At 36.5% G+C, this 14,569-nt stretch overlaps 1 protein-coding gene across 1 annotated transcript; it reads right to left on the bottom strand.

Annotated features, from left to right (window-relative positions):
• Positions 1–5,596: 5,596 nt before the first annotated feature.
• LOC136820449 (uncharacterized) lies at positions 5,597–13,551 on the bottom strand. Its single transcript, XM_067076635.1, has 17 exons — positions 13,331–13,551; positions 13,004–13,072; positions 12,692–12,756; positions 12,176–12,248; positions 11,882–11,910; positions 11,707–11,738; positions 11,275–11,360; positions 10,836–10,880; positions 9,719–9,873; positions 9,346–9,438; positions 9,033–9,098; positions 8,797–8,885; positions 8,293–8,398; positions 7,301–7,406; positions 6,939–7,033; positions 6,575–6,670; positions 5,597–5,998 (listed from the first exon to the last, which is right to left on the bottom strand). The coding sequence occupies exons 1-17, from the start codon at positions 13,464–13,466 to the stop codon at positions 5,597–5,599; spliced, it is 1,743 nt and encodes a 580-aa protein (XP_066932736.1). The 5' UTR covers positions 13,467–13,551.
• Between the last annotated feature and the right edge of the window lie 1,018 nt (positions 13,552–14,569).

The following is a 14,569-nucleotide window of genomic DNA, read 5'->3' as shown; positions in this document are numbered from 1 at the left end:
TGCCTCATATTTGGTATTGAGACCACCATTTAGTCCCTTGATACAAAGTTGTAAAAAACTTTTTTTCATTTAGGACCACCACTTAGTACCATGTACTAAGTTGTTTTTTACTTACCTTATCAGACCACCACCCGGCACTGGCCCCCACAACTTAGTACCGACCCCCCCTGTGTATTTACTCATGCTTCAATATCTCTGGAATCACTAAACCTAGTCCTCTCAAGTTTTCACCCTTTTTCAATTATAGTATGAGGATCATTTTGATAGAAAAAAATTTGCAAAATGACATCATCAGCGTGTCACATGACCAGAGAAAGGCAAAAAGAAATTTAAAAACAGCAATTTTTTGCCATTCAATGGTAATTTTTTTATGAAAAAATGATTTTAAACCAATTCATTCTTCTGATAAATGTTTAGCGTAATAGTATATACTAACTGAAAAAAGAATTGTTTGATTAGTGCTCATAGATATCATAATGATTGATAGAAGTTGTAAAAAATCCCTTTTTCGGCCTTACAGATTTTGCTTGCAAAAATTTTTGTAATCGAACAAGCTTTTTTTACGCGGTCTTTTGCACACGACGAGTTATCTTATCTTCTTTTAAAGCTATTTAAAGACATATCTCTATATTTCCCGCCAAAACATCACAATTTGAAAAATAAATCAGGGACCGCTATGCAGTCCTCTGGGGAAAAACGACGGGTCCAAAGGGACTGCAGTGCTAGGGTTGCAGGGTTAAAAATTTTGTACAACATCCAGTTTGAATCGTAAGTTCTATTCCTATAGGCATATAAAAACTTTAAAAAATTGATCTAAAAGTACCAAGGCAGGTTGTACAGTCAGGCAAATCCTTGCATTTTCGATTTTGACCCGTTGCACAAATAGGCCTTTTTTTAAAAAGGCCACCCTGTTGAATAATTATGTACTCCAGCAGAAAAACAATGATACACCCATGCATAATTATTACAATATGCATTGCTGTATCATTGTTTGTATGGCTGGACTACATAATTATTCAACAGGGTTGCCTATTCGAAAAAAGGTCTATGCAACGTAGCGGACCCCGTGCAAATGCAAGGATTTGCCTGACTGTTGTATATGTATAATAGATTGAACACTGGCATTCTGCGGTACCAGGACATTCCGCGGTAAATACACCAAACGTAGTTGTCTAAGAAAACAGGTATTCTTTTTTAGAATCTTCCTTACAATCTAGTTTTTATATTTATAAAAACTAGATTGCTGACGTGTGGAAAGGAATGTCGGCGTGACTGATCATTTTGTTTCGCTCGATAATAACATCAAAGCGGGAACTAATTTTCTTCTTGTTTCTTTCTTTCCTTTTTCTTTCTTATAAGTTCACGCTTTCCCTCACATTCTCCAAGCGTGGTTAGCTCAAGTAGTTAGAGCGTCTGTCCCACAAGCATGGGTAATCGATCCCGATGGGTGTCAAATTTTTCAATTTTTCAAATTTCTTTTTTTAATTCTCTTTCTAGCATATACAAATTTGAAACCGTTTGATGGGATTTGAAAAAGAAAAATTCCACTTATATATAGTTGTTTGTTTGGCACTAGCAAAAAAAAGTGCTGAAGAGATTTCCCTGTGCCAATCACCCCGCCCCTTTTCTCCTCCTCCTCCCTCGCCTCTCTCCTACACTTCTTCCTTCTTGCGACCTTTGGTATCTTGCCCATCCCCTTTTCTGTGGTATAAAATCTTTAAATATAAGGCAATACCTTATACCTTTCTCTTTCAGTCTTTGTATCGTAGGTTTTTGCTATCTGAGGATTAAGAGTCATGTCCATTCTTGTCTTCCTTCTGAGCACTTGTGACTTGTGCAGCTGAGTTGAGAGACCGAGTAACTTGTTTTAAATTTTTCTTTGGTTTATTTATCGGTGTTGTTACGTCCACGGCAGGTTATTTTTAACCTGCCGGGAACCTAACCTCGGTTATATAGACGTGGTTAGGTTCACGGCAGGTTTGAAAATTCCTTGGAAAAATTCCTAACTTTTTAAAAAAGTGTTGCCGAATCTGCCGTGGACTTAACCATGTCTATATAGGCGAGGTTAGGTTCACGGCAGATTAAAAAATCAGTCTGCCGGGAACCTAACAATATCTATAAGCGAGGTTAGTTTCACGGCAGATTCAAACATCAGTCTGCCGGGAACTTAAGCATGCCGTGAATATAGCAATCAATCTGCCGGGAACGCAACAATATCTATATAGATGATGTTAGGTTCACGGCAGATTCAATAATCAATCTGCCGGGAACCCAACAATATCTATATAGGCGAGGTTAGGTTGACGGCAAATTCAAAAATCAATCTGCCGGGAACCTAACAATCTCTATATAGACGAGGGAAGGTTCACGGCAGATTCAAACATCAGTCTGCCGGGAACTTAAGCATGCCGTGATTATAGCAATCAATCTGCCGGGAACGCAACAATATCTATATAGATGATGTTAGGTTCACGGCAGATTCAATAATCAATCTGTCGGGAACCTAACAATATCTATATAGGCGAGGTTAGGTTCACGGCAGATTCAAACATCAGTCTGCCGGGAACTTAAGCATGCCGTGAATATAGCAATCAATCTGCCGGGAACCCAACAATATCTATATAGGCGAGGTTAGGTTCACGGCAGATTCAAACATCAGTCTGCCGGGAACTTAAGCATGCCGTGAATATAGCAATCAATCTGCCGGGAACGCAACAATATCTATATAGATGAGGTTAGGCTCACGGCAGATTCAAAAATCAATCTGCCGGGAACGCAACAATATCTATATAGATGAGGTTAGGTTCACGGCAGATTCAAAAATCAATCTGCCGGGAACCTAACAATATCTATATAGGCGAGGTTAGGTTCACGGCAGATTCAAACATCAGTCTGCCGGGAACTTAAGCATGCCGTGATTATAGCAATCAATCTGCCGGGAACGCAACAATATCTATATAGATGATGTTAGGTTCACGGCAGATTCAATAATCAATCTGCCGGGAACCCAACAATATCTATATAGGCAAGGTTAGGTTCACGGCAAATTCAAAAATCAATCTGCCGGGAACCTAACAATATCTATATAGGCGAGGTTAGGTTCACGGCAGATTCAAACATCAGTCTGCCGGGAACTTAAGCATGCCGTGAATATAGCAATCAATCTGCCGGGAACGCAACAATATCTATATAGATGATGTTAGGTTCACGGCAGATTCAATAATCAATCTGCCGGGAACCCAACAATATCTATATAGGCGAGGTTAGGTTCACGGCAGATTCAAACATCAGTCTGCCGGGAACTTAAGCATGCCGTGAATATAGCAATCAATCTGCCGGGAACCCAACAATATCTATATAGGCGAGGTTAGGTTCACGGCAGATTCAAACATCAGTCTGCCGGGAACTTAAGCATGCCGTGAATATAGCAATCAATCTGCCGGGAAGGCAACAATATCTATTTATAGATGAGGTTAGGCTCACGGCAGATTCAAAAATCAATCTGCCGGGAACGCAACAATATCTATATAGATGAGGTTAGGTTCACGGCAGATTCAAAAATCAATCTGCCGGGAACGCAACAATATGTATATAGGCCAGATTAGGTTCACGGCAGATTAAAAAATCAGTCTGCCGGGAACTTAAGCATGCCGTGAATATAGCAATCAATCTGCCGGGAGGTTAGGAGGCTAGGGAACCTAACAATATCTATAAGCGAGGTTCACGGCAGTACCAAAAATCAATCTGCCGGGAACGCAACAATATCTATGTAGGTGAGGTTAGGTTCACGGCAGATTCAAAAATCAATCTGCCGTGGACTTAGCCATGTTTATATAGGCGAGGTTAGGTTCACGACAGATTCAAACATCAGTATCTGCTAGGAGCTTAAGCATGCCGTGAATTTAGGTATCAATATCTAAATACTTATGCATGGTGTGAAATCTGCTGGGATTGCAGGGTTTTAAAGAGACTTGGTCAGGTTCACACGGCAGATTCAAAAATTAGTCTGCCAGGTACGCAAACATATCTTTATAGGCGGTGACGTTAGGTTTACGGCAAATTTATAATCATATCCCTATAGACGAGTCATCGTCCATAGGGGGGGGGGGGGGTGGGTATTGGAAAAAATCTCAAAAAATTAATGAGCGGGGGAAGGGGGCTGGAATAAGAATGTCCTTGGTGGAAAATTTTCGAAAAATTAATTAGCGGGTGGACGGCTATTAGGCACCTGAGAGTAGGTATTTTTAATCGTCAACCTTTTTAAATTGGTACCTGAAACAGTTATAATACTTTTGGAAGGATAAATGGGATTGAGACTGAAAAACTCAGTTGTAAATTAGTTAAGATATAAGCCTATGGGAATTGCGGCCGATTCTAGTTCATTTAATAATTTTTGAGCGTTTGCAAGCTTAGAACTGTAGTAAAAGTATCAGTGAGATAATTTGCTGGGCTACGAAGCCGCAGTATTTATGTTCAAGAAGAAAACCACAATGTGAGATTTTATCAACAGAAACACGCATGATGTAATCTACAACTAAAATAAAAAGAAACGGGGCGAGGGTATCACCTTGCAAGATACCTGCTAAGATGGGAAAAGTATTTATCTCACAGTCTTGCGTCTTCTTGATGGAAGATTTGTTGTCTGTATAAAGAAGCTTGATGGCATTAATAAAAAGATTAGATGTTATAGACGAGTACTGTACTCTCTCACTTGCCAAGGTAACCCCCTTCGGGAAAGGATGCTGCCAAAACTGTGTGTTGTGAATTTCTTAAGTTCGACTTATGCAGAGTATAATACTGTACTGAAGTACCATCTTATATTAGCTCTTTTATCATAAACCGTGTGGTATAAAATATATACAATCAAAAGGCTATATAGCTATGTACATTGGAGGTTGTTTTTCTAAAAAATATGGAGTAAATAATGCAACTAGCCTAAGTTAAAAACTTAAATAAGCCAAAAAGGCCGTAGAAAAAGGATACAAAACACAAACAAGGTAGAAAGGCTGGCTCAAAAGAATGAGTGTACCCAGCCAATTGTTTTTATTGATAATTCTTATCAAAGAAGTTTTCGAATAACAACAAAATAATTTAAATTGCTGCCTTCGTGAAGCAAATGAACGAACTTTTGACATAATAAACATTACACGTTAGGCTAATCATTTCTAAATCTAAAAATCCGAAAATCGTAAAGGATAAAACTGATCATCAACCTGATGTTGTGTGAAGATGAGAATTTTATCTGGGGAGCTTACACTGGCTTACAAAATATAAAGCTTACTAAAATAAGAACAATTGCGTCACAGACATTTTAGTTGGACATTTCGTTTACAAGACTTCAACTCGATAATAACAATTGCAACAGTCCTGTAATGATAACCACATATTTATAAAGCTCGAAGGGCTAGATATCGTGCTTTAAGCTTTTTCCAAGTAAAAAAATTGAAGATCGCAAAAAATATTGTTGCTATTGTTTTCGAAAAGCCGCAAAGCTTAAGTGCTTAAATTATATGAAAATGTCACGTCACGTGTCAGGATTTCCTATCGAAATACGGCACACTTTTCAGCCTAAGCACGCCATCTAGCCATTCAGGCTTTATAAATATGTGATAATAACCAACATCCGAAATTTACTTAATCGCTTTATAGAGTAAATCCTTTCTCTTTGAGAAGTACAATTCTCTTCTTCTGTAAGAGGATTTACATTTTCCGCCAACACAATAGGACCATTCGATTTTTCGGCACATTCGATATGATAATGAACGTCAGCCAAAACAAAGTCGCTTTCGTCGGCTGATGACCAATGTTTAGACCGTTTCGGTCTGCGCTCCTTCTTCATAAAGATTAGGTTATGTGGTGACGTTAAAGGCAAGTCGGAGATCTGCCCTTTCGTGCATCCTTTTCTTTTCTTCCCGCAAACTTTGATCTTTTTGTTCATTCGTCGTTTCAAAAGAAGCTGTCCGGGTTTTAACGAATGTTTAACTGCTACTTTTATTTCCTAAGGAAAATAGAGAAAATATAATAGCAAAGAAACAGTTATCATCACCGCCGATACACCCCAGGAGAGGTTATTGGGGTTTGCCTGAAAACAGATGTGTTCTATTTTTTTTTGGGACACTATAAGCGGCACATAACCGTACGCTTAATTCCTCTGGTAACCCATCCTCGCCCTCCAACGGGGATAGAGCACTTGAAAGCAAGTGCCGCTGATTATTAGAAACAATAATTTTTTTATGACGGAGCAATGGGAAAAATTTTAGAAATAATCTGATAGAAAGATTCGATAATGTGTTAGAGTAGGGTTACATCTAGGAGAGAATCGATTAAAAAACACAATAAAAAGAGCACGATTTCTTTTTGATTTATATAACGATGGTAATTATCTATTCATAATGTAAAAAGAAATAAATGTCATCATAAAAATCTGCTACACAAATTTTCCGCCCTTTAATCTACGCTAGTGTGATGTTTCTGGTTTAACTCAATTATTGCACGACGCGAAAAAATTCCCGATTCGAGCTCGAGGTTCACAAACAACTAGGTAGAGCTTCAAATTTTAAATGACATAAATCACCTTATCACAATCGAAGGACATATCCTTGGATGATTCGTCCGATCCAAGACATAAGAGGTGGAACCATCTTTTTGGCTTGCAGTTTTCACATTCAATCTGAAAGTGATTGTTTAAAAATAATCACCTTAGATATCTCATCTAGAAGATTTAAATCACACACGACAGTGTATTTTAAAAAGGAGTTATAACACCCATACCATTTGGTATGAGCCGGAATTTCAAACTGATAGATGAATCGATCTAAGAGATATTTTTTGACTTCGACCTCCCTTAAAAGATATCTGACATTTTTTTGAACAATGAAGAATGTCGTGGATAATGGATGTTCGAGCTGTTACAGAAATGTGAAAAGTTATAAACATACCCATTTCGTGCGTTTGGGAACACTTGAAAAATTACATCTTGGTGGATCATTTCTACCACATATCCTACATATCCGTTTGGTCCAAGTTCCATAACCTATTAGAATCGACCGAACAAACTAGGTAAGAAACATCAAAACAACAGTAATGAAAAACGTAACACCTTCCCTCTAAAACATTTTTGTGTTAGTGGACGAGCTGACCCATATCATGTAATGTCAGTGTACCCGATAAACAAAAAACGGTTAAAAGACCCTTCAGAGTTTTAATAAAAAGTTTTAATAAAACTCTGTGTGTGAATATAAGTTAGCTTGAAAATGGTGGATAGAAGCACTGTTTGGAAAAAAAGAGCCTAAAATCATACCTCCACTGCGGAGAAGTTGCGACCCAATTCTTTGACGGTACGCAAATACGTCTTTTAACTCAAAATTTGACGGTAATGTCCTACTCTGGAGGAATGATTCTAAAAACTGGAAAGATAAATTAACATCACGGAGTGGGGGTACTTAGGCAAAAATGGGTGCTGGGTATGCGCTGACCTCTCTAAGGGTTACAAAAATCAGAAATTTCAAATCAATTCCTATAAGGGTTGGGAAATTCAACATTTTTTTAATTTTTTTTTTAATTTCGAGAGTAAATAGTAAAATTCTATCTAAGGGTGACTTCTTCTCTAAAATTTGGACTCTAAGGTTTGGTTTTTGGAGGTCTCGTCCGCACATACCCCTCAACCGCCAACCCTAGTACCCCCCGCCCTTTCGAGATTATCATGAAGAAAGTCCCTATGAGGACTCAAGCAAGAAAGGTGGTGTATTGAAAAAAAGTCTGTCTCAAAAGTATGTGGACACTTTAGTTTTTTGAGCATTTTCTCGGGACCCATTTATGCTATGCTAGAAAGTTATACACCGTTGGAAAGATATTTTCAGAATAATAATAGAATATGGAGAATAATTTAAACGAAGAATCTTGATTTTATTCTTTTTCATCTTTCAATTTTTCAAAAAAAAATTTTCTTTAGATTAGTCTTTTTGAAAATATGTTTCCAACGGTGTATTATAACTTTCTAATATAGCATGAATAGGTGCTGATAAATCATAAAACTAAGATGTTCACATACTTTTGAGACATATTTTAGTTAGCTTGATGATAACTTGATAATTTTGAAGAAGAAACTATACATCTAGACATTTTGAAAATAATTTTGGTCCACTAACTACAACTTAATTAAAGTATACCATAGGTAAGTTGTACTATCTCAGATAAAAAAGGGGTGGTGTTGTCGACAAATGGACGTTTGTTTAACCAGGTCGAGCTGGCTAGGTGGCTTTGCACAAAAATGCAAACACTCAAGCAAATTACCTTCAGACAGAAAACACCACACGAGACAGCATCCTCTTGAATTGCATGTTGCTGCGAATATATTGTCCAAGGAGTGGATTCTTTGAAGTTCAAAGCCATTATCGATCTAAAAAAAAGTCATTCTTTATTACTCACTAGGAAAAAATGAGAAATTTTCAATCTTCAAACGCTCTTGTGCTTAGTAGTACTTGCTTGCTGGGTACAAATTTTCAGCACGGATTTTTATAAAGCTCAGTGAATACACCATCTCTCTTAGAATGAAACAGACTAAGTTAACATAACTCAACTCTCATGGTCAACACGTTCTCCATTTTGAGGCCTATAAACAATGTAACAAGATAGTGAACTTGCAAATGATATTTACAGGAAAAAAGGCATGTTTAAGATTTTTAGGTAGGCAATAATCAGAGAAAGTCTCTTACGAAAGACAGAACAGCTTGTTAAATACCACAAACCATAAAATACTAACTGAGAAACTGTCTAATATTTATAAACAAAACCTACTCCCATGTCCTGACAATATTTTGTTGTTCAATTGTTCCTTCACCAAGTGGGTTAGCCAACCAAAGTTGCTTTTGTTTTGGAAATATAAGCTACAAAGATAAAGAAAGATAGAGATTTTCAAAAACATTTCATTATCAAAAATCGAAAATCGAAATCATTTTTTTATTGGAAACAAATTGTTAGCATTTTTAAACTCAAGCATTTCATCACCATAGAATGAAAAATTTCATTCTTACCAATAGATTCCAATGATCGTTAGTGTTGTATATCCCAAAGACAGTTTCATTTTCACGAAGAACAGCCTGAAAATTTTGATGAAAATTACTTATTAGAATATGTCTTTTGCATTCTTTTGACACATTCCTTATAAAGGAAGATGACGAGGAAAAAAAATTCATTGAGAAGATTAAAGGGAATCTGATACATCTCCTTTATTAAAATACTACACTGAATTTATAAATTCCAGATTAGCTAGGTACTGGACTACTCTATACCTCTTGGGCTAAAAGTTGCCTTGGATGATGAATTATTTTCAAGAGTCAAACGTACCTTGACGCCATCAGGCAATTTATAAGTGGATGGAAAAGTCGAAATAGCTTGACCCAACACGGTGCAATCGATTAAACCAACATTACTTTCGCCCTGTGTATATGAAAGGTTTCATGTATACTTGATCATGAATTTGGAGCTTATGGTGGTACTGACAAAATTAAATTCAGTATTATTTGAATATCTCCTTGAGTGCATTATTTTAAGGCTTAAAATTCGTTTAAAAATTTCGTAAATGAAGATGAAAAGTGAAGAAGAAAATTATTTTTCCGGCGAGGTATTCCTTTTTGATAAATCTTGTCTCTTCTCAGAGCAAGGAGTCAAAATGTGCGGACTATCATTTTAAGAACAGACTTAAGATAAAAAAACTTACATGGATGCTCAGTAAATGCAAAATGAAGCCATGTATGATGTTGTCCTTAAGTTTCCCCTTGGCGAGGGCTTTTAAGTCGACGTCTTTGACCTCGATTGCTCCCGTTTTAACCATGACAATATTTCTTTCAGGTTCATTAACAACTCGTTCGAAAGCTAAATAGTGAAACGAACCGAAAAATTACCAATTATCCAAATTAGCCATACACTACATAGACACAAAGACCATTCGCTTTAAGTGTGCTTTAATCTGTTCATTGATTTATTATAGTTCTCTATAATAAATCGATGATCTGTTCTAAGCGAACAAAGCAAAGACTAAACAAAAACAAACAAACTACTATGCGCAGGTCCAAATAGGAATAATTTACAACCTTAGGGTAGAGAAAGGTGTAATCACCCTATATTCTTCATACTATTTTTCAGAAGAATGGCTAATCGTTGACGAAATTGACGTCACTAGGAATCGGTCTATCAATATTTACTGTAATTGCTATCCCCGTTTGCTATCAATGGAATCAACCCTTATGATCCACGTAATTTTTCAAGGATTGCAATCGAATTACGATCAAAATACAGAGATTCCCAGATAAAATATTCCTGCTGAACTCTCAGCTAAGATGTAATACTGTTTATCAGTGAAAAGTAGAGAGTCTATCACACTTGTTTTCTGAACACACTGCCTGGAAGTGTCTGGGATTCTATTAAAGTGCAGACTGTTTGGATGCAAACCTGAGCAAACGGGTTTTCATTTCCAGGTTTCTCGTTTACAGTTGAAAATCTAAGTTTTCATCCTTATCGATGTGGTAATCGTTTAATTTTGTCTTTTCTTTCAAATTTTGTGAATCAATCAAATTAAAATTCCTTTCAACTAGCTTATATACTATCATTTTAATGTAAAACCTTTTTAAGTGTTTCCATTGTTTTTAGGATTCAGGGGAAAATAACCCAGTCCCACCGACAAAACCTGTTTTAAGAAATATCGGGCCATTTGCCTTTAGCACGGCGACGCTTTCATATATAATATAATTTCCCTGATTCGAGTATAGAGTATGATTCTAAGAGTAGGATCCTAAGCATCATCACCCCCTTTTCCCTGAATCAAATATCGCACTTACTATCTTCCGGTGAAAGGTTAATGAAGCATTTTGTTGAATGAGTTACTAAAAATCAAAATTATTTTTGCGATGAGTGTTTATAAAAAGGAGTTGATGTACAGAAATATCCTCGAAATGTTGGCTCTTCCGAGGATACCACCTGTGGGGTGTGCAGTCGTGTCTCATCACGTTATTAATTGACACAAATATAAACTTAAACTTTTTTGTTGAAAAAGTGTTTGCGTTTTTATTTCTGAAACATTCTTTGTCTTTTGACGTGATATGGAGAATTCCCGAAAGTCATTACAACATTTCACGAAATTTCTAAGCCAATCACAGCGCAGGAATCTACGCTAGGTAGCGACCAAACCCGTAGATGAAGCCATCGCCATCATAAAAATTAGGAGAATCGGATTCAGCAAACTGGTTTTTGTCACCCTTTTACCCTATTTATTCTTACCAGTACATTTCTGTCGAGTAATACTAATTGTCTCGGGGTTTGATTTGTCAATGTCGTCGTCATCTTCACAGCTTGCCTCGTCTCTCCTATAAAACATCAGGTTTGTCAAAATATGAGAAATTCCAATTGAGAAAGAAGAGTCTGTACTGTAGTGGGTGTGGAGCATCTAGTATTCGAAAAAGATATTCTGTACAACAGATTAAGTGGTTGACGAAAATATTCTTGATTCTCACTATTTTCTCTCTGATATTACTTTGAGCAGAGTATGGGTGGATTCTTTGACATTTTCAATGGGGTCCAAGTAGGGAGAGTGATCTATACAATGTGCACAGTTGCGCTGGTCAGTTAGCGGCTGAATTTCATGGAACGACAGGGTGTTGGATGTTTGAATGCCAGATAATTTTTAGATAATAAATATGTAAAATATCTTACAAATCAATAACATCAGGACGCAAAGCAGAAGTCTAAAAAGTAAAAAAGAACGTTATTGTTATTATTGAACATTTTCACAAGAACATAACTAACGCTGGACCTAAGAAAAATTTGAAACAATCCGAGCGTTCAACAAATTAATATACGGAGTAAATAGTTTAAAGCACAATTTTACCTCGAATACAGCCAAAACATCATCAATTTCTAAACAAAGATCCGAAGAAAAAATACAATAAGTCAAATTTGATATAGGCAATGTTGTTGACGACTTTTAAGAGAAACATTTTGAAGGGATTGCTTTTATTGAACGTTTCTGTGACATTACAGTACTACTTACAGACCTACTTCCACCGGAGAGATTTCTAACAGACATACTGAATCAGTTACAATACACGAAAAAAGATGATTTTACATTTACACTTTCTATTCAGAAATATATCAATTCGGTCTATTCAAATTGCACACATACCTCCAACGTGTCCCAGCAATGATTCGTCATCTATACTATCCAGTGTAGTTCCAAACAGGTCTGAATCATGATTCTTAATGAAATGGAAAAATAAAAATATTCATGTGACAGTTGATTGAATGAAAAGCTACACTTTACAGGCAAGACCAATTTGATTAGTTGTTTTACGGCTCCCGGTTGCTGAGTCGTGATAACTTTTCGAACCGCTTGGCCTTGATTATTTTCCTCCCGACTCTAGTTCTTGAGGAAATTATTTATTCATGTTTGTTTTATCATTTGCTTTCTCATTTTGGCTTTTCTTGATCCGTAAAACTACAAATCAATTTGGCCACGTAGGACTGACTATCAGTAGGAAAGTTCCTGATTATTGAACTTGCAAGATTGAAGGAACATTATATTTACTTAAAAAAAGTAGACCCAAGACCATTTAAGTATATTCAGGGATTGAAATATTACATATACTTTTTGAGGCACTTTAATTACCCAAATAAACAAATTCTAACAAAATCAAAATACCGAATGAGTAAGTTGACTTTTTTCATTCCGAGACTTTTTTGTTGAATTCCTGACTTCAAAGGGACCTAAAGTAGACGAAATTAAAGTGTTTATAATGAATATTGAATTTCGGACCGTTTTACTGGTTGATCCTGCCATATACCTATCTCATTATTATTAAATCATGCATGCATTTGTTAGTATCAGCGCGCTAGTACTGTGAAACTGGGAATGACTCATTAAAAATTTCATAATTATTTTGTAGAGGTCAAGTGAAATAGACCTGTGAAATAAAATTCTATGAATGAAAATAATGATAATCAATAATCTTACTCATTGCTGACATTCGTCGAGTCTGCTGTAATGACATACCATGAGTCGACGATAAAACATTCGCCATTTCTAAATAAGTTGATTAAAATATTAGCGAAGAGTAGTAACATCCCCAAAACTTAATGAAAATTGAAGATGACGAAATAGCTGTTCAAGAAAAAACTAAGTATGTAAAACCAATACATTTTAACGTATCCCTAGCCTGGGGATCTAAGTTGTATATTTACAGTCTACTGTTTTCATAACTGGTTGCTTCATTCTTATATTGTATAGTAGCGTTCATTGTAGTACGGGGAATTTCAAAAAAAAATACAGTAAAGGACTAACCTTCAAACTTTTTCCCGACGATGGGTTCGAAATGTTGTCCATTTTTGTGAACGTGAATAATCGAATTGAATAATTTGTTTACTGGTAGCCTTTCGCCAGTGTTAGAAAACGATCCATCAGCTTCTCTTTCCCACATATAGACCTTGACTTTTGTTGCATTCGTCAAGGCATCAAAGAGCAGCTCGTCCGCTACTTGACGTGCGTAACTTTTTTCATAAAGATACTTCCTTATCTCGACGTTTACTTCGTCATCACATAAAAACTTCTTGAACCGGGTGGTCCTGAACCAGACTGTGATTTTGATTTACTTGAACGTAAGTCTAGCTATAAAGTTAGGTTGTTATGTAATGAAAAATGTTATTGAATATGAAGATGTCGAAAGGCGAAGATGACGCGAGGCAAGGCGTTGACAGAGGTATTTTAGAGATTTAGTTATAAAAATGTTAAGGAAAATTTCATTCAAAAAAGTACAGGGGAATGTATGATTAAATGAATGAATAAATTATGGGACGATCGAACGATTGAATTTGACACGCGATAAAATAAACGAACGAACGAACGGACGAACGGACGGACGGACGGATGGACGGATAAAACTCATGATAACAACACACACTGAAATCGAAATTATTAGAGACGACTTACATTTTGATTCTTGTGGTCAAACAAACTATACTGAACAAAAATAATCCAGTTTGAGTATAATACTTCATTCATATTAAATACTAGAAAGATAATTTGTATATAGTGCAGTCTCCATAACTCAAATACGTACAGGGAAAGCACATTTGTTCGAAAGATATTTTTAACTGCGAGGAACCTGAAATTTGTTCGAGTATTTAAAGGTGAGTGAATTGGAAAGCTTTGCGTGAATAGAAATTGGGCTTTTCCAGAAAAGAAACCGTGCACCCCCTGTTGAGGAGGTCCAACCTTTGTGACCTACCCCCTTGGAATTGCAGGCAATTTTAGGATCATACCCCTCTGAAATTCCGAACTTTTACAAATTTTCAATCATTACCCCCTTGGAATTCCGCTTATTTTTGACGGATTTTCGTCTACTCTAATGGAATTCCACTGCATTTCAAACCTTACCCCCTTGGAACGGAAATGGACCTCCTCAACAGGGGGTGCAGGATTTTTTTATGGAAAAGCCCATTGCGCGAAGGCGATAATTTTGAAAAAAATTTGTGATAGCATGAATTAAAGGTCCGATGGGGCCTCTTTAATGGAGATGTAAAG

The sequence above is a fragment of the Clytia hemisphaerica genome, unplaced genomic scaffold, assembly GCF_902728285.1.
Source record: "Clytia hemisphaerica strain Z4C2 unplaced genomic scaffold, Clytia hemisphaerica genome assembly, whole genome shotgun sequence".
In the NCBI taxonomy this organism is placed as follows: Eukaryota; Metazoa; Cnidaria; class Hydrozoa; order Leptothecata; family Clytiidae; genus Clytia; species Clytia hemisphaerica.
Note: the sequence above shows the minus strand (reverse complement) of the source record. Positions and strands in the feature narration are given on the sequence as shown.

What these genes read in the sequence shown, in the direction of transcription:
- LOC136820449 (XM_067076635.1), bottom strand. Translation starts at nt 13,466, where the DNA reads ATGTGGGAAAGAGAAGCTGATGGATCGTTTTCTAACACTGGCGAAAGG. An exon ending in TACTCGACAGAAATGTACTG is followed by an intron (nt 10,881 to 11,274) that starts GTAAGAATAAAT and finishes TTTGATTTTTAG; the next exon opens with TAACTCATTCAACAAAATGC. An exon ending in ACGATCATTGGAATCTATTG is followed by an intron (nt 8,886 to 9,032) that starts GTAAGAATGAAA and finishes TTATCTTTGTAG; the next exon opens with CTTATATTTCCAAAACAAAA.